At 39.7% G+C, this 18,418-nt stretch overlaps 2 protein-coding genes across 2 annotated transcripts in view; one reads left to right on the plus strand and one right to left on the minus strand.

The window, feature by feature from the left end:
- Nucleotides 1-2,291: 2,291 nt before the first annotated feature.
- utp23 (UTP23 small subunit processome component) lies at nucleotides 2,292-8,575 on the minus strand. Its single transcript, XM_039738044.1, has 3 exons — nucleotides 8,200-8,575; nucleotides 5,278-5,452; nucleotides 2,292-3,210 (listed from the first exon to the last, which is right to left on the minus strand). Exons 1-3 carry the CDS (start codon nucleotides 8,385-8,387, stop codon nucleotides 2,824-2,826), a joined length of 750 nt encoding a protein of 249 aa, XP_039593978.1. The 5' UTR covers nucleotides 8,388-8,575; the 3' UTR covers nucleotides 2,292-2,823.
- Nucleotides 8,576-8,810: 235 nt separating this feature from the next.
- The window catches only part of LOC120516947 (eukaryotic translation initiation factor 3 subunit H-like), a 214,945-nt gene continuing 205,337 nt past the window's right edge, over nucleotides 8,811-18,418 (plus strand). The window contains exon 1 of the mRNA XM_039738986.1: nucleotides 8,811-8,991. Within this exon, the coding sequence (XP_039594920.1) occupies nucleotides 8,857-8,991 (135 nt within the window). The 5' untranslated portion in view covers nucleotides 8,811-8,856. The remainder of the gene's footprint in view (nucleotides 8,992-18,418) is intronic.

Raw genomic sequence — 18,418 nt, forward strand, 5'->3', positions numbered from 1 at the left:
TTAGTCATTGACTTACTGTTGCTAAAATAGCTGCTGTGTTATATAACTTTTCTAATAAAAATATTAAAACATTGTCAAGTTTGCCTTTAATGTAGGTCTTCATTGTTAAGTAAAGGTGAAGAATAAACTAGCTATTTTAAGGTAACGCAATGGGTCTGAATGAGCAAAGCCACACAGAAATACATTAAATTGTTTAGTGAGATGTTTTTAAGCTGCAATTTATTTCTTGATTTTGCTAACAAAGTGCAGCAACCTGATTAATTCAGCTCTCAAAGTGTAGTTTTGACAGATTTTTGTGGCAACCACTGCTATCTTTTAGAAAATTCTAAAGTTTTTATCGGGGGTGGCAGGATGACGTGTCACCGTAAAATTAAAATGGGGGAATAATTGTTTATATTACTAAACATGATTTATTATGAAATTTGAGACAGCTGTGGAGTTACAAATACAGGTAAGTCACCTCAGGGCCAACCCTGGGAGTTGGTTAGGTGTGGCCTCCTAGGGTCCGAGGGAATGAGAATATAACATCTGGGGGCGACACGCTAAAATCCTGTACAATGGATAATTGTGTAAAGACCAGAACTACTGAGTTTCTTCCTAAAAACCTGCCCCCATTTCCTCCAGTTTGTGCACTATAAATATTTGGGATACAAACAAAAACTCAAATGAAATATTTGGTGGTTGGCAAAATTTATTGAATTGTTAAGTCAACATTAACAGTTTTTTCAAAATGATGTTTTAAGAATAACATTCATTATTATGATGCTTATGTTTTCTGGCGTGACATTTTAAATTAGCTTTTCGTGGATGTAGCTGACAATTCTTTTAACCTGATGTTTACACCGCCTGTATCATTTGTAGTTATGAGTGACAAAGACCACAAACGGCTGACAGCAATGCACCGTTCACCTTTACCAGGAGCCCAGATACATCAAAACTGGGGGAACTGCCCTCGCAACAGGCTTATATTAAACACCTGTAATGTACACTCTAGACATGACACACACGTGTTTAAGTTGTTTTTGCTGATATTGATAAGCATCATTGCACTTTGTTTAAATCACCATCCCTACTTTGACCACTGCCTTCTTGAGGCATTGGATTGATTTAGAAACATCTCAGGCTAAGTCCAAACTACCACATTTTCATTTAAGAAATGTTTTTTTTTTTTTTTTAAATAAATGAAAGCACTCTCCATTCATACTGGAGTTTTCACATCGTTTACAAGAGTCTCCATCCACACTGTGATGGCTGAAAATGTATGACTTAGACCTCCACCTACAACGGGCACACGCACATCTGCAGAAAACTCTTTGAAGAGTCTGTATAGTGAATCCCTAACCCTTGTGCTTTATACACTTTCTAAAGTATCAACATGTTCACAGCATAGAAAAATAAAATCTTTAAAGATTGCAGCAAATTGTATCCATATTACAGATGTAAAACTAAATGGAGAAGATAAATAAACGCTTACCTGGGTTCTCTATATTCTTCCTTCCTTTATTGCATGCTGCTTTTATTGCTCTGTCCTGTGTTCTTGTGAGCTCAGCTGCATTTTAAACTCACCTGCTTTAAGCTCCTTATTAATTTTGTCATTAAAAGCACCTCTTCTAATTGATTTGATTTTTTTTTCAGAAGTCTCTAGCTGTGGAGTTAGTTTGGAGGAGTATTGTGGACAAAAGGCGAAAATGAAGATGGAAATGTTTGACTGAAAACATAGTATAGATAGGGCCATTTAATTGTTCCCACCCACATTTAAGCTAAATTTGTTCATGAATGGTTCCAGACATCAGATCAGTAACCAAACTGAGCAAGTTACAATGGCGATGTAATACTGAATACCCAAATTGCAGCAAATACTGTAACTTTGGAGACAACATGGCCCAGTGTGAGGTGTCTTGGGAAGCCCATGACAAAATCATTAAAAGAAACAGTTGAATAATAAACTAATGAGTGAGAATCAAAAACCAATTTCTTGAGGCGAGAAATGGTTGAATTGTCTGTCACAGGGCTGTTTCTCAGTCCTCGTGTGCTCCTACTTGTTACCCCCTGGGGGGGCGGAACACAAAAACTTACTTATTGAAACTTCAAAAACAAAGCTGTGCGTAAAGAACCAACAAACTTTTGAATTTTTGAGATTGGGGGGCCTATTGCTGTAGCTCCGGAACAGTCTGTCATTTTTAAAACTAACCTCAATATTAACCATAACACCCCCTTATCACTATCCTATGTTTTATAAGCATGGTGCTAAGTCCTTGAATAACCTGAAACACTTCTGGATAGGAGCCCACACAGCGACATAAAACAAGATTTTGAAATAAAGTTACATTTATTAAAGGAAAACAAATTCTTCATTTACCTTTACAATTCTGTGCATTTAACAAATGCCACCTGAAATCTTTAACTTCAGCAAGTCTTTGGGCCTCACTTAACAGATTACTTGAATTCAAAAGCAGATTCTTTGACCTTCTAATGCCGTTAGGCATCAAAAAAACGATTATCTTGGCATTTTGATGAAAGTTAATTGGCAGACAGTATTACAGATGACGCCCTTCAGATTGTTCCGTTACATGAGTTGTGTATAACCCGAGTGGTTGTAATGATGCACTTCTCATCTATGCAAATGAGGTTGTAGTGAATCTTGACTGTGCAAAGCACATTGGGTTGTTTGTGCCAATTTACTTTGTTTTCACTATAATGACTGCCTCGTTTCAACCATGTCTAAACAGTGTGGTGTTTCTACACAACCAACTGACCTTTAGATACGCTGTCATGAAACTGATAGTCCTCAATTCTTTTCAACAATGGACAATCTGTGTACTATTAAACCTCAACATTTTGGTTGTCACTTTGCTGCAGTGTTGGTGCCCCGGATTTGTGTCTTCTGTGCCGGCTCCTCTTCTTCTTCTCGCCTGGTTTTGGTTGCAATGCCGGGGTTGCCTTTTTTTTCTTTTTCAGACAGCTCAGTGGGTTAGGGCCACCTTTCCTCTTGCGTTTCTTACCTCTGGAGACTGATTTTACCAGTCCCTGCTCTTGTTTCAGGGTGTCAATACTTTGCTGTTGCTGAATGGTTACCAGTTGACCAGCCTGCAGGGCCTGGATGTGAGCAACTGAAGCTGAAGAGGGTTTATCCAACACGATTGTATTTTGAATGATGAAAATCAGGGGAACTCCAGGTGTCCTCTTTATGAAAGCAGTAAGCTCTTGGTCCTGCACAACAGAAACACAAACATTCAATGTAATGTGCCCACACTGACTTAATTTAGTCACACCAGTTCATCTAACTTGAACATCTTTAGGATTAAGAATTAAATGAACACAAATAAAATGTCTGACTGAAATCCATCTCCAGGTGTCTAGAGCTTTGAAGCAGTGGGGGAGTTGGCGGTTACATTGGGAAGAACACTCGCTTCAATTCTTGCAAAGAAAAACCACAGACATGTGGAATAAACTATCAAGAAGTGCTGGTGGAGAGCAGGACCATCTGAACCCTCACATCTCAATGTGATGTTACTTTAGACAATTGCAGTGACCAGGATGTATGAGGTTGTTGGGCTGAATAGCCTGCTCTTGTCACAATTGTTTGAATTCTAATTAAGCAAATGAACTGTGGTGACTGACTCAACCTAGAAAGCAGTCTGATCTTGGTACACCCAACCATGGATGTAATTATTATGGCATAAGAGGAGAAGCAACTGTGTTTTTTTTTCCCCATTTGTGATGTTTTTCATACAACAGTAGATCAGGTAAGTTGGATTTGTGTTCTGTATTTATTAAATGAATATTCCTAATTATTATAGTAACAGACTTGTGTTATATTGCAGGTTGGTTGGACATGCAAGGAAGAATTTCCCCATACTCAATACACATGATGATAATATCACAGCTAACATGTTCATCGGTAATTTGTTCTAGTAATGACAATGCATGAAGTACTGATTGATTAAAATTTATGGTCACAGACAATTTATTCTAGCTATGTAACAAGCATAAGAATATCATGTAAAGTACTAGTCCTTTCAAATTGAATCTAAACTGTAGGGGCGGCACAGTGGTTGCACTGCTGCCTTGCAGTAAGGTGACCAGGGTTCAAGTTGCAGGTTTTCCCTGCCTGGAGCTTGCATGTGTTTTCTGAAGCTGCTCTGGCTTTATCCCACAGTTCAAAAACGTGCGTTAGGTGGATTGGTAATACTGAATAGAATCTGATGTGTGTGTGTGTTCATCCCACAAGCCAGGGATTGTTCCTGCCTTGAACCCGATGCTTGCTGGGATGGGTTCTGGCTTACTTACAGTCCTACTCTAAATAAATGGGTTTTAGAAATGGATGGATGATCTGCTGAAGTCATGGAAGACCACAGTGGCTACAAGTTTTCAATCTAACCCTTGTCTTAATTAATGACCAGTTTTTGCTGTTAATTAACTTCACTTAATTGCTTGGCTATTTAAGACTCGAATCCATCAAATCAAGGGTGAACAATGTCAGGGCTGCAGTGACTGCAAGTTTTTCTTCCAAACCCAAGTCGTTTATTGCTGAAGAAGCAATTTTTGCTTAAGTAACATTTTTCTGCTTAATTTTAGCTGTCTTGCTTGTTAAGATTTTGAACCCTTAGTAGCTTATTTTAGTCTTAAACAGCTGCATTTACTTTTTTTAATGGCTCTTTATTAGCAATAAGATGCTAATGACAAACTGAAATTTACTCCTCCATTTTAGGCTTTTAATCATTTAGATCATATCCTTAGAAAGGAAAATAAATCTGTGATTTAAGAAAGACCTGATATCAAAGTGTTAAAAACACTAACCAGTCATGATATTAAATGAAACCTGTTACTGGCAAGCATTGTTTTCTAATTAAGCAACTGGACAGGAACAAAAACTTGCAGCCATAATGGACCCTTAGGACCGGTGTTGATCACTCTTGATCTGCTGTGTTGTAATTTTTTTGGTTTGTATCACAGAGTTATGGTGCCATAGCAGACGTGCACCAAGTTTGCTTTGATATCTTATGTACTGGAAGATTCAGCGATTAGTTAAGGCTGCAGACTCAGCAACGTAGGGACTATTGTAGCATGCCAATGCGTGAGGGGTGCTGAACTCAGGCTGAATTACTCTACAGCTTTTAAAGACATTTTCATAATCTGCTCCATATATCAAGTAGTCAAAGGCTTTGTGACAACCTAAAAGATGAGCAACACATGCTGTAGGTTTAGCAGAAAAAACTGAGGAACCTGAATACTGAAATCTTTTTTGTTTCTATTTTCATTGTAAAGACAACTTACTTGTGTAGCCACAAAATAATGATGAGGGTTATGACCGTCAATCATGGACTGCAGACACTGGGAAGCGCTGACTGGGCTTTTGTAATGAGGACAGTTCCGAACCTTGAACCTCTGCAAAATGATTTTTGCACCATACAGCTCCTTTCCTAGTGCTTCCAGCTCTTTCAACACACAACTAAAAAACAAAATAAAAATATCATTATTGTATATAGAGGGTGCAAAAAGCAATCTCAAACATGTTGGTCCATTAATCTAGAGATCGAGAAATCATCTGTAAAAAGATAAAATTACCATTGCCGTCTTGGTTAGGAGCAAGTTTATCATTTTAGAAATCGCAAATAAATGTAACACTAAAACGTGCAATGCCATATGTAAGCCAAACACACGTAAGTGAAGAGTAAAACACAAGGTGCCTTCAGGAAAAATGATCAAAAGGAATTAGTCACGTGTGTGTGTGTCACGTCAACCGACTCCAGCGGTTCACTTCTAATGGGATATGAGGGGTACAAGCTACTCCTTTTCACAAAACCCACAGAAGATGAAACCAGGTGAATTTCAAACGGAGAATATTTTAAGGTCAGTGATTACAAGTATGATATTTCTGATCCTTTACTAGTGCTTTAAGGAAAAATGACAATTTCTACTACAACTAAGAATATTTAGACTTTAAACATTTAAATAGAAGTACACATTTTAATATTTCAAATATGTGACAACTATTCTTTTTTTATGATGTACTTTTACATCAAAGTAAATCATGACGTTTCTTGTGAACACCCCAAATCAGGATGGCTTATGCTAATTCAGACTTTTTGTTTTTCCCATTTAAAAATGACAGATGCACAGATTTGCAATTTTTAATTTGATATACTTTGTTAATCCCGGATGATAAATTGTGTTTTATGATAATGGGGTCGGTGTATATGTAATCTCAAGATACATAATACTTTATTTGTCCCCATGGTGGAACTGAAATTTTACAGAAGCTCTAAAACATAATTAGTTTAAAAATAAACTAACTACCGCACCCAACACGCAAAAAACTTCTGGCTTGGACAAAACTTGAGATGCTACTGTCAATACAAGCTTCTAGATGGCAGTAAGATCAGGTCAGACCTGCTCAGATTGTGCCACAGGTTTATATTTAAAGACGTTAATATTTGGATAGTGCAGTGTCCATGAAAGGACCAGGCTTAATAGGCCTCGACCCCTAGTTTGAAGTCACCGGCCGACAGAATGATTCACCATTAAGACGTTGCTACTGAGTGAATCAATTCTATTGCTGATTCAGCCAGGGTGATGCAACTTACTTTCCCTAGCAGTGACATGGACAAAATTAATACATTTTTCTTTCTTTCTAATTTTCTTATTTTATTGTCATTCTGATGCATGTTCAGACCTTAGTGTGTGTGGATATTTACTTATCTACCTAATTATGTATTTATTTATGTAAAGAGCTTCTGTAAAATAACAAAGTTCCCACTTAGGAACATATAAAGCTCTATCTGTTCAATAATAGTTTTGCCCTAAAAAAACTGACAAATTCAATAAGTTTCAAGGTTCCCCCTAATGAGAATCTGGTCCCTGTAAGCTCCATCATAAAATGCAGGAGTGGGCCAGTGAGGTTGTTTTTTTCTTTTTCAATTTATAAAACAAGCCTTATTTTAGAAAGGAATTGTATATGGCAAACTAATACAGATTGTGAAGAAATAACTTTGACTTAAAAAATACCACATTTGCCCCTTAATAGAAAAAGGTGCGTTACCATGGTAGCTAGAATCACAAAGGACTCCTGCCAGTTTAAATGGCCAAGATTTGGCAGAAGCCTGCATTGCCTCAAATCAAGAACAGGAAAGAGCGTTATTTATCAATCAATAGAAAATAAGTAATGAGTTATCTTGTCAAGAATTTCTCAAAACTGAAAAATATCTTATTACATATGTTACATATTATTTATTACACGCTGTAATATGCCTGTACAGCACTGTGACTGTCAAGTCTGAAGTTTTCTTTTTATTCCTTTTTAGTCAATCTGGTGTGTGTTTTTATATATATATATATATATATATATATATATATATATATATATACACACACATATACATGGATATACAGGTGCCTCGCAATAAATTAAAATTTCATTGAAAAGTTAATTTATTTCAGTAATTCAAAAAGTGAAACTCAAAGATTCATTACACACAGTGATATTTCAAGCGTTTGTTTCGTTTCATTTTGCTGATTGTCTACCCTACAGGTAATGAAAGCTCAAAATTAAATCTCTCAGAATATTAAATAAGACCAATTAAAAAAAAAAAAGATTTTTAATACAGAAATGTTGAACTACTTAAAAGTATATTAACGTACGCACTCAATACTTGGTCCTCCTTTTGCATGAATTACTGCATCAATGTGGCATGACATATACATATAGATTGATACAGATATATATATATATGAGAGAGAGAGACGTATATAGATAGATTTCCTCTTGGTGACACGTTCTATTATTCTGTTTAGCAATTATCATACCTCTGTGTCCGAGTTACACGGTTATAATTACAGTACTTAGGCATTGTTCATCTGCACCTTTAATTATCTCACACCCATTTTTTATGTATACATTTTATTTAATTCCCCAGTTTCAATGGCCCGTATAGCCCGCTGTGTGATTATGTGACAAATTAATCAAATCGTTAACTCTTCGATTAGCTCCCGAACTCCAGGGATTACCTCATACTGGCTCTTCTTATTTATTATTCCTTGCTTATAGGGACGTACAGCTTGATTGTCGATAACTAGGCGTCGTAGGTCTGAAGGACATGTAATTCAGCTACCAGTGTCATTAATAAAAGCAGTAAAAATATTTTGCTAACGTAAACGATGTAAGGCGGTGGTTGGCTCCCATCGCCCTCTTCTACTTACTTTGTCGTGCACAGCTGCACTTCCCCCATGAAATATTTCGGCATTTGTTCCTTGATTTGGATTTTATTCTTAAGCGCTGCTTGACAGAACGTGCCATCGACCAAAATTTGATATGGTTCCCGGAAATTAAAGTTATACTTATAGAAGCTGATGTTCCTCTTGGCGTGTTTCTGTCTAGTTATCTTCATTTTGTGTGGTACAAAATCTTAAAAGAATATATGTGGGACAAAAAAAATTAATAGTTGGGCTAGCAGTCGCACGCCTTGTTTAAAAACCCAAGTTTTTCCAACTCAGCGCCGACTGTTTGCGCCTCCCCGCGTACATACAGCATGAGAGTCACGCGTCTTCTTTGTGCAGTCGCCTCTTCGGCCCCCAAGGCAACACATCAAGAAAAAGTAAGGTACCGGAAAGGAATGTGAAGAAGCAGACGGGTACACGTTAGGGACTTTCTCTAAATTTTGTCTGACCTCCTGCATTGTGTTAAAAGGGTGTGCTGTGGGATAGGTGGATATTCGTAGTAGAACTATAAGAGTCCAACTGTCGGAAGCCTTTTTTTTTTAAACCCTCTTGTTTCCACCCGTCCTCCTGCTCTCAAGAACTATTTCCGGTAGCTTCTCCCGCCGCTTCCTTCTTTTGCTCTCCGCAAGTAGTAAAAAGATGGCATCTCGCAAAGAATCTGCGTCTACAGCAACCGGTACCGGAGGGTCAGCGACGACTCCGGGGACCACCACCACCACCACCACCACCACCACCTTGGACTCGCAGGTCAAGCAGGTCCAGATTGAAGGCCTGGTGAGTAGTGTTGGCCGATGAACCGGATGTTTTATAATCGGACGCACACAGAGTCCGCCGCGTTGCTCACATGGAGCCGGCATCGCTGTTAATCGGTCTGTGGTTACGGCATGTCCGAATGGGAGCGTGAGCCGTCCTTCTGAAGCTTTAAGCGTAGCTCAGTAATTGTTTGGGCTGTTTCTTGTCTGTAGAGTGTTTAGTTATGGGGCGCGATCGTGTTAAGTTGTGAGCACATGGGCATTGGAGCAGAATCAAGAATGTGAGATGCAATCTGTTTACAGCAACATTCATGTGAAACAAAGATTGGGAAATAAGGACTTGTCTGGACGAATTGTGGTTCGTGCGTTGGGCAGATGGCAGACCTGTCCACATTTGTATTCACAGGTGAAAGCGCTTCGTCGGTTCGTCCTGCTTTGTCGAATTGGACTAAAGTAGCACAAATGGGTGGTTGTGTCTGTCGATTTGTGGTACTCCATCGAGAAATACTACTGAACACCGCAGAAAGAAATCGAAGATTATATTTTGTGTGTATATATATATATATATATATATATATATATATATATATATATATAGCATTTTACAGGGACACACTGACAAAATTATTAACATAATCAGGAAATGATGTCAGCTGAATTTTTATCTCCTCACTCTCAGATAGTTCTATAATGTTACCGGCAATGTATGGAATTGAACGTCAAAGTAGTAAACGATTCATATTTCACACATTTCCTAGGCATTCAATGCAATGCCAAAAGACAAACCGGCAAGCATAAAATAGTCCCGCTAATGCAAAAAAAGAAATGAAGTGCAATTCAAAATGCCATTCAATTCTTCCTTGTTGCAACAAGTAGGTTATTTTTTTCCCTTATTTTTTCAGTAATAAAGTTCTGTATTTTATTTGATATTTTCTTTTTTCATTTATGTAATTTTTAATGAAGGCCTTTTCATGACTCTCAAGTTTCAATTTTTTTGTGCGTAGTACTAGGTTGTTTTACCGTGTTAGCCATTATGAATGTAGAGAAAAGCCAAGCAAAATGTTACATCTTGCCTGAAGAAGGGGCCTGAGTTGCCTCGAAAGCTTGCATATTGTAATCTTTTTAGTTAGCCAATAAAAGGTGTCATTTTGCTTGGCTTTTCTCTACAATTTTTTTTGTGCGAAAGACAATTAAGTGCAATTTAAAACAAAGTGTTTTTCTTCCTTGTTGCAACAAGTAGGTTTTATATTTTATTTTCACTTGTTTTCCTCAATAATAAAGTCCTATACCTTTTATTTTGTTATCTCTTTCTTTTTCATATGCGTCTTTTCAATAAAAGCCTTTTTATGAGTCTCTTTTAATACTTTGCCTAAATAGCACTTGTCATTCTGTATAATGCCTATGTATTACATACAATCCCTAGGGAAAGTATCTATAATATTTTTTGTCCAAAAACTCCAGGAATTGTAGATATTGCCTAAGCATTCTATACAATGCCCGCGTTTTATACATTGCCAGTAATATATATTATATACAGCGCATCACTTTTTCCACATTTTATGTTAAGCCTTATTCCAAAATGGATTCAATTCATTTTTTTCCTCAGAATTCTACACACAACACCCCATAATGACAACGTAAAAAAAGTTTACTTGAGATTTTTGCAAATTTATTAAAAATAAAAAAAAAACGAGAAAGCACATGTACATAAGTTTTCACAGCCTCACTCGATTGAGCATGTCGGGTGTCCCTGTACTCGGTACGGCTCTTTCAGTGTGATTTCGGAGCTCATCCACTGTTGTTGGGAGTGGTGTCACATAAACAGAATCTTTAATGTGCACCCACAAAAAAAAAGTCACATGGTGTGAGATGTGGCGATCTTGGGGGCCAGAAGTGGAGTGCCAAATCGTGGGATCCTTTGTGGCCAATCCAGCAATGAGGGAGCTCATTATTGAGAAATGCACAAACTCCCTGTTGCAGACTGAAGAGAGCCATCTTCTGGTGACAGTCAAGCTCTATGACCCCCTATTTCAGTAGGTATGTGATTTGTTACTAGGAGCCTCACGGTTGTAAATATATGGCACTTTGAAATTGGATGAATATTTCTGAACCACCCTGTGTGAATATGTGTGTGTGTTTATATACACGTATACAGTGGGTACGCAAAGTATTCAGGCCCCCTTTAGTTTTTCTCTTTGTTATATTGCAGCCATTTGCTAAAATCATTTCAATTAATTTTTTCCCTCATTAATGTACACACAGCATCCCATATTGACAGACAAAAAAAATAATTTTTGAAATTGTTGCAGATTTATTAAAAAAACTGAAATATCACCTGGTCCTAAGTATTCAGACCCTTTGCTCCGTATTTAGTAGAATTCCCCTTTTGAGCTCATACAGCCAGGAGTCTTCTTATGAAAGACGCAACAAGTTTTTCACACCTGGATTTGGGGATCCTCTGCCATTCCTCCTTGCAGATCTCTCCAGTTCTGTCAGGTTGGATGGTCAACGTTGGTGGACAGCCATTTTTAGGTCTCTCCAGAGATGCTCAATTGGGTTTAAGTCAGGGCTCTGGCTGGGCCATTCAAGAACAGTCACAGAGTTGTTGTGAAGCCACTCCTTTGTTATTTTCGCTGTGTGCTTAGGGTCATTGTCTTGTTGGAAGGTAAACCTTCGGCCCAGTCTGAGGTCCTTAGCACTCTGGAGAAGGTTTTTGTCCAGGATATCCCTGTACTTGGCCGCATTCATCTTTCCCTCGATTGCAACCAGTCGTCCTGTCCCTGCAGCTGAAAAACACCCCACAGCATGATGCTGCCACCGCCATACTTCACTGTGGGGACTGTATTGGACAAGTGATGAGCAGTGCCTGGTTGTCTCCACACACTAAGGAGAGGCAAGACACGTGACTGCCCGCATGGAGTTTGCTAAAAGACACCTGAAGGACTCTGAGATGGTGAGAAATAAGATTCTCTGGTCTGATGAGACCAAGATAGAACTTTTTGGCCTTAATTCTAAGCGGTATGTGTGGAAAAACTTGTTGCATCTTTCCCAAGAAGACTCCTGGCTGTATGAGCTCAAAAGGGGGCTTCTACTAAATACTGAGCAAAGGGTCTGAATACTTAGGACCAGGTGAGATTTCAGTTTGTCTTTTTTAATAAATCTGCAACAATTTCAAAAATTCTTTTTTTGTCTTGTCAATATGGGGTGCTGTGTGTACATTAATGAGGGAAAAAATTAATTTAAATGATTTTAGCAAATGGCTGCAATATAACAGAGTGAAAAACTGAAGGGGGTCTGAATACTTTGCATACCCACTGTATATAAATGGGGTGTACAGCTCTCCAGACACAGAGCCCAAGTCCAGCACACAACCTGCGTTTATTTAAGAGTGGGAAACGCTTTTGTTTTGTACCCACCTTATGCCACACAGTCCTTTTTGTTCTTCTCGTCTCTCTCGTCTGCCTCTTGTCCAGCTCCAGTCCTCCTCCCGACTGGGGCTTTCTGAACGGCGTGAGGTGGCCCCTTTTTATTGAGCACCCAGAAGTGTGGCTGCAGACCTGCTAAGGAGGGCTCAGCCATTTGCAAGGTGCCCCCACCCCATAGTGGTGACCACGGGCCCTGGCAGGATTGAGCTTCCAATGCTCCAAACTTGTGGCAGAGGAGTAAGCCAAGGGGTTGGTGGGACGGGGGGGATAGGCTGCCCACTGTTGTCCCAGAGAGTTATTGCCTTGTGCAAGCTCCTTCCTCACAGGTTATTTCCGTTATAGGGGCGTCCTGGCCTGGTAAGAATCCCGGCGCTCCATTACAATCTGTAGATATACTTCTATACTGGCTGTGTAGGCCTGTGCTGTTAATAATTCCAGTTTTTACTTTGAATGATGATGCTTTGCAGACAAAATTAAGAAAGCTAAAAAGCTCCGTCTGCATTCTGCCAGCTGCCACCTGTAATTTATTGTTCAGCACCAGTCATTGTTGACCCCACCTGACTGCGTTGGCAGCACAAGGGTGCCCTTAACGTATATTTTTAGAATCTGATTTTTTCTCGCTTATTCTCCAAGTAATCCTGCCATCTAGAGCCGAGCCTCTTATGAAAGTTTCCGCACTTGTGATATGCAATTTTTGTTATGTGTAATTAATATTAATTGTGCTCTGGTTACCCGTTTTCCCTGAGCAGATACTGGAACTCCACTTAAGTGCGTTTATCCTCCGCGGCGAGAATGCCAAAACCTGGGCAAATGGAGAGGCTGTTAAATTGTGCCTGGGCAGCACATGGCCCTGTGACAAAATGCCAATCAGATTGTTAAAAAATGCAACCTTTTTTTTTTTTTTTTAAAAAAGGAAAAAAAAAGTCAAAATGTCACTGAATATTTAATCAGACTCCAGTTGCGGAATGCGCTGTCTTCCCATGAGCTGCATTTAAATCCGTGTTTAGTTTGTTCTCGTGTTTGTGGGGTCTGCTGCGAAGGCTTTTGAGTGGCAAAGGCAACTTGTTAAATTGTAAATCTGTATTTAGGAGAGGAGACGAGACGAGAGCTCCCACCGGTAACCCTTAGCAAGCATAGCCCGTGCCTACCAGAAGCTTTTTTTGGTGTTTAGAATGGAAAGAGAGGGTGCAGGCAGGGTGGAGTGGGTGGAGAAGAGTGCCAGGAGTGATTTGTGAAAGACACGTACCAGCAAGAGTGACAGGGAAGATCTACAGGACGGTAGTGAGACAAGCTATGTTGTATGGGTAGGAGACGGTGGCACAGGAGACAGAGCTGGAGGTGGCAGAGGTAAAGATGGGTGTGCCAAGGATGGACGGGATTAGAAATGAGGGCATTAGAGGGTCAGCTCGGGTGGGAGACAAAGTCAGAGAGGCGAGATTGCATTGGTGTGGACATGTGCAGAGGAGAGATGAGGGGTATAATGAGAGAAGGGTGCTAAGGATAGAACTGTGAGATGAGAGGAAGGACTAAGAGAAGATTTATGAAAGTGGTGAGGTGTTTTGTGTGACAGAACAAGATGACAAGGACAGGAAGACATCCGCTGTGGAAACCTCTAACAAGAACAGCCAAAGGAAGAAGACTGTATGAATCCTTGAGGGGAAATTGTCCTTTCACATGACCTCTGGGGTTCAGAGTGCCCCCCCGGCATCATTTTCAGGTTAAGCATGGGCCCAACTTCTGGCAGTAACGGGATTCGAACCGGCAGCCTTCCAGATAACAGTGCAGATGTTTAGCCTCACATTTATGCCCCTATTTTCCCACCGCTGCTCCAACAGGTTAAAATTACAAATCAAACCATTCAGACGGGATTAAAATGCACACAGTGAGTATACTGTATATTTAAATATGTGTAGCACCTTGGGCTAGAAGATTGTAAATTATGTTGGGTTTGGCGTCAGCCATGATGAACACCAGAGAGCTGGAGTCGGAGCACAGAATGTGGCAGTGTTCAGCAGTGCCAGGTCACTTTCTGGGCTTTGCATCACAAAGCCTACCTTTATTATTTTGGGGGGGTAGATGGACTTCAGTTTGGACTTATCTGTTGAGATACTTCATGGTATAATTTCACATTCTCCAATCATTGTCGGCTCTTTCACCCTCTTGCAGTCCCTCTGGCTAACAAAGATACACCTCCATACCCATCCATAATTAACAGGAAAATGGCTGCCGCATTGTACCTGTAAAATGCAATTTGCATTTGCCTCCCAGCATGCCCTTGAGCAGAATAATGATGACGTCTGCTCCTAGTTCAATAGTTTTCTGCACTTCTGTAAAGTAGTAAAAGGATTGTATTATTAAGAGAATAGATTAATCAGGAATGCTTTATGCTAGAGTTTAATGTTTTAATCAGCAGGGTTCTTTGTTACTGTAGTTTCCCCCTGCCCTCTTACTTTTAATAGTTTAGCTCCACTTTAGCAGACATGAAAGTTGCCAATCTAATTGCGTCCGTTATTCAGAATATGCTTTAAGTGTTCTGTTTCTGTGATATTTCATTTCTCTATAATTTTAGAATTGTAAGGTAATGTATTGGTTTTTGCTGAAAAGATTTATCTCGTCATTTAGGTGCAGAGCCAGGGACCATTGGTTCTGCATCAAGACCTCCACGTGGACTAACCAGGTCGGCTGCGTTTTTTCATCGGAATTTGAATATCGTGGTGATCGTCTCCGTTAACGTTATCCACATTAAGTTACTTAGAAACGTGAATGGTTGAAAAATAACCTACTCAAGGCGACTCATTTATTTTTTCTTTTGTTACATGTTTGCCGCTCTACGATGGTTTTTCAAAATCACTTTGCATACAGGGAGACAAATTGGCCTCTCTGCCTAAAGTTTCTTCACATCCTGAGAGGTCATTTTCCATTCTTGAAAGGGTAATTTTAGAACTCGGCAGGATTTTTTTTTTTTTTTGAAAAGTTACGCTTTCAATCTGTAGTCATTACTTTTAATCATTACTTGTTTCTACAGTAACTCTTTAAATTGCACTTTGTTTTGTTCAGCTTTTAACGTCCGTTTTCACTTGGACGGAATGTTTTCAGCACGGAAATTGTCTGATCTTTGCCACTCTGATATTTAGTAATAATAATGAAGTGTATGAACACCTGACTTTAACCTGATGGAGTTCTGTTATTTGACACATTTCCTCAATCACAAATGTAATATATTATCGTTATATTATTTCGCTTGTGTCCATCGGTGCTCGATATAACCAATGGTTGCCACGACTGCTATATCCCTTCACAACAATAGCAAGGAATCCGTGTTCCTGGCAGAGTTTTGATCTTGGGCTTATCTTCAAGTCTTCAGTTCCTCAACGTGACCGATTATCGACTGTGATATTTGACTGTTTGGTACATTCTTTGTTACTGACAGAAATTGCATGATGACACCACCATTTTACACCTCCTTTTTCCATCACTTCAACATAAGCCTCCCGATAAAATGAAAAGACACATACAGCGTAGCTGCGACCAACAGAAACGCTCTCACCGGCCTACATAACAACACCAGCGCACAGGAGCAGAAACATCGACATCACAGACCAACCAGCACAGGCGAGATGCCTTGGAACAACAAAGACAACGTGGGGCAAACCACAGAGCGACATTATCTGAAGATCAGCGGCGGCAAGTCTCGCACATACACAGTGAACGAGAAACGAATGCCACACACAACCTTTCTGAAGAGCAGCGGCAAACTGCCAGACAACGAGAAACGTTACGATGGAAAAACTACAGGGATTCCATAACACTGACCACTCGAACCAAGATATTGACTTTATATTACAGCCGTTTAGCATATTGTATGACCATCACCAAGTCACGACAAACGTTTAATAACGTCAGAGTTTATTTGCCAGGCCCTGTTTTCACCCATGGCCAGTTGTACATTACGTTTTCCAGAGTGACATTAAAACCCGAGTTAAATGTAGAGGTCCTTGCTGGTTACACACGGCGGAATATTTTTGTTGACAATAACGTTCATGCATCAAATTGCGTTATCTGACAATTTTTATACATGACCTGACGGCCACACTTCACACATACTGACTTCCGTGTGCCCTGCATTTCCCTTCTTATCCAGTGTGCTCTGCTAACCTGTTCTTGTTACAGTTTGGATTGTAAAGATTCCTGCTGTTGTAAGCGACTATAAGAACATCCCATACTAATCATGTGACTATTCTAATATGGAATCCTCTCACAAGTCACTACTTATTAAAATAATCTCCTTTCTTACTGTAACTGATGTTCTTCACTCCCTCGTCATCATTTCATTAACACTTTTATTCTTGCGAAATTTTCACAAGCGCAATTTGCTAGTTTTCAACTTATTAAATCGTTATTTGGGTGGCACTGTGGTTAGAACTGTTGCCCCACTCTTCTAATTTCCTGTAAGTCTGCACAGTATAAGAGCACTGGAAGAGTACCTAAAATCCTAAATTTTAAAACGGTACGGTACTAGCATTTTGGGATTTTCGGTATTAAACGTAAACATCAACTCTCCTTTCAATCTCTCCTTCCCATTGGCAATCGCGTTTGCAGGTGTGGGAAAAACGTCCATTTCGTAGACTTCACAAAACAGAACTACCTCTTTCTACGTGATTGGAACTTTACGAGGGTTTCCGTCTTGATTTGGCGCGATTGGACTTCATGGAGATCTAATGCCTTTGATTGGATCAGGGGTTCATGGGTTCAGCATTGCTTTGACATGATCGGGATTTGACTTTGACGCATTTCGGACTTCATCAGGTTTATCACACAGGACTGTCTGGGGGACAGTGGTGCTGAGTGCGGCACACCAGCGATCTCGGTGTTAAGATGGGGGAGTTTTGGGAGTTATCCATTTTTGTTAGCGATGCCAAGGGCCGAAAGTTGGTTTTAGTGCCTATCCGACACTCGAGTCCTTTATTCAGATCCCACAGATGGCCGTTTATTTGTGTGGACTCTGCGTGTCCTTCCTGAGTTTCTTTTGGGTGGGTGTCAGCGTCTGGATGAGTAGGCCCTACAGCGGAGTGGCGGCCTTTGCCCCGATGCTGATGGAGACAGACTCTGATCCCTTGTGATCCGAAATTGGATACCAACAAAAAGGAATCCCAAATGTGCACACATTTCCAATACAAAGTCCAAAAAAGTCATAAAACAGAACTCAAAACATCCAGAAATCACAAAAAAGCAGAGAGTAATATTTTTTGGGGGCTTTCATGCTTGGCATTTGTCTTGTTCGTAACACTGGTCTAGTGAAACCAGGGACCACTCCTCACCTGCACTGTACCATTTTAAGAGTGAAGCATGGTGGTGGCATGGAGTAGAATTTTGAAAATGAAGAAAAAATTGACACTACAGATAGTCGCAAAACTAACAGTGGGACATCGATCGGTCGATGCCGTTTTCTCATTGACTCAAACTGGAATCTGTTAAAGCCGTTGTTCCACCACACACCTGTTTAGGCTCCCTTTTTAACTTCATGATATTGCAAAGTGCTGCTAAAAAGCACTGATTTAATGCAGTCGGAGTCTACTAATGTCTGTAGCTGGATTCTTTCATCAACATTGTTTTTTTAATGCGACTGAAAATTTTATAAAAAGGTGATGAGCGACTCTGTGAAGTAACACAAAGTTGAAAACGCTCCATCTTTCAGTTAATGAAGTCCCCAAATGCACCTTCACGTTACACCACACGTGCTCTTTCGGATTTTTATTTTGGTCTGACACATCCTATAAATCTTTTTTTTTTTTTTTTGTGCAAACTGTACAAGCTGTGAGCTGATGGTCGCCAGTATTGTAGGCGCAGAGATAATCTGTTAAATGTGTTATGAATGAGTAGCCAGCCTCTCTTTTTTTGCAGACGTATGCGTTTTCAAACATTCCCTTGGCTGTCGGGGTCTTGTCCTCTTCCCAAAACTTGGAAGCAGAATGACTTGTCAGCCAGAAAGTGGAAACCTTGCTAAAAAGGGAAATGGCTTTGTAA

This window comes from Polypterus senegalus, chromosome 16, assembly GCF_016835505.1.
Source record: "Polypterus senegalus isolate Bchr_013 chromosome 16, ASM1683550v1, whole genome shotgun sequence".
Classification (NCBI taxonomy): Eukaryota; Metazoa; Chordata; class Cladistia; order Polypteriformes; family Polypteridae; genus Polypterus; species Polypterus senegalus.

Excerpts from the sequence above, each read along its gene's own strand:
- utp23 (XM_039738044.1), bottom strand. The coding sequence starts at position 8,387 with ATGAAGATAACTAGACAGAAACACGCCAAGAGGAACATCAGCTTCTAT. Across the intron at positions 5,453-8,199 it reads GTGCAGCTGTGCACGACAAA|TTGTGTGTTGAAAGAGCTGG; the intron begins GTAAGTAGAAGA and ends TTTGTTTTTTAG. Across the intron at positions 3,211-5,277 it reads ATTATTTTGTGGCTACACAA|GACCAAGAGCTTACTGCTTT; the intron begins GTAAGTTGTCTT and ends TCTGTTGTGCAG.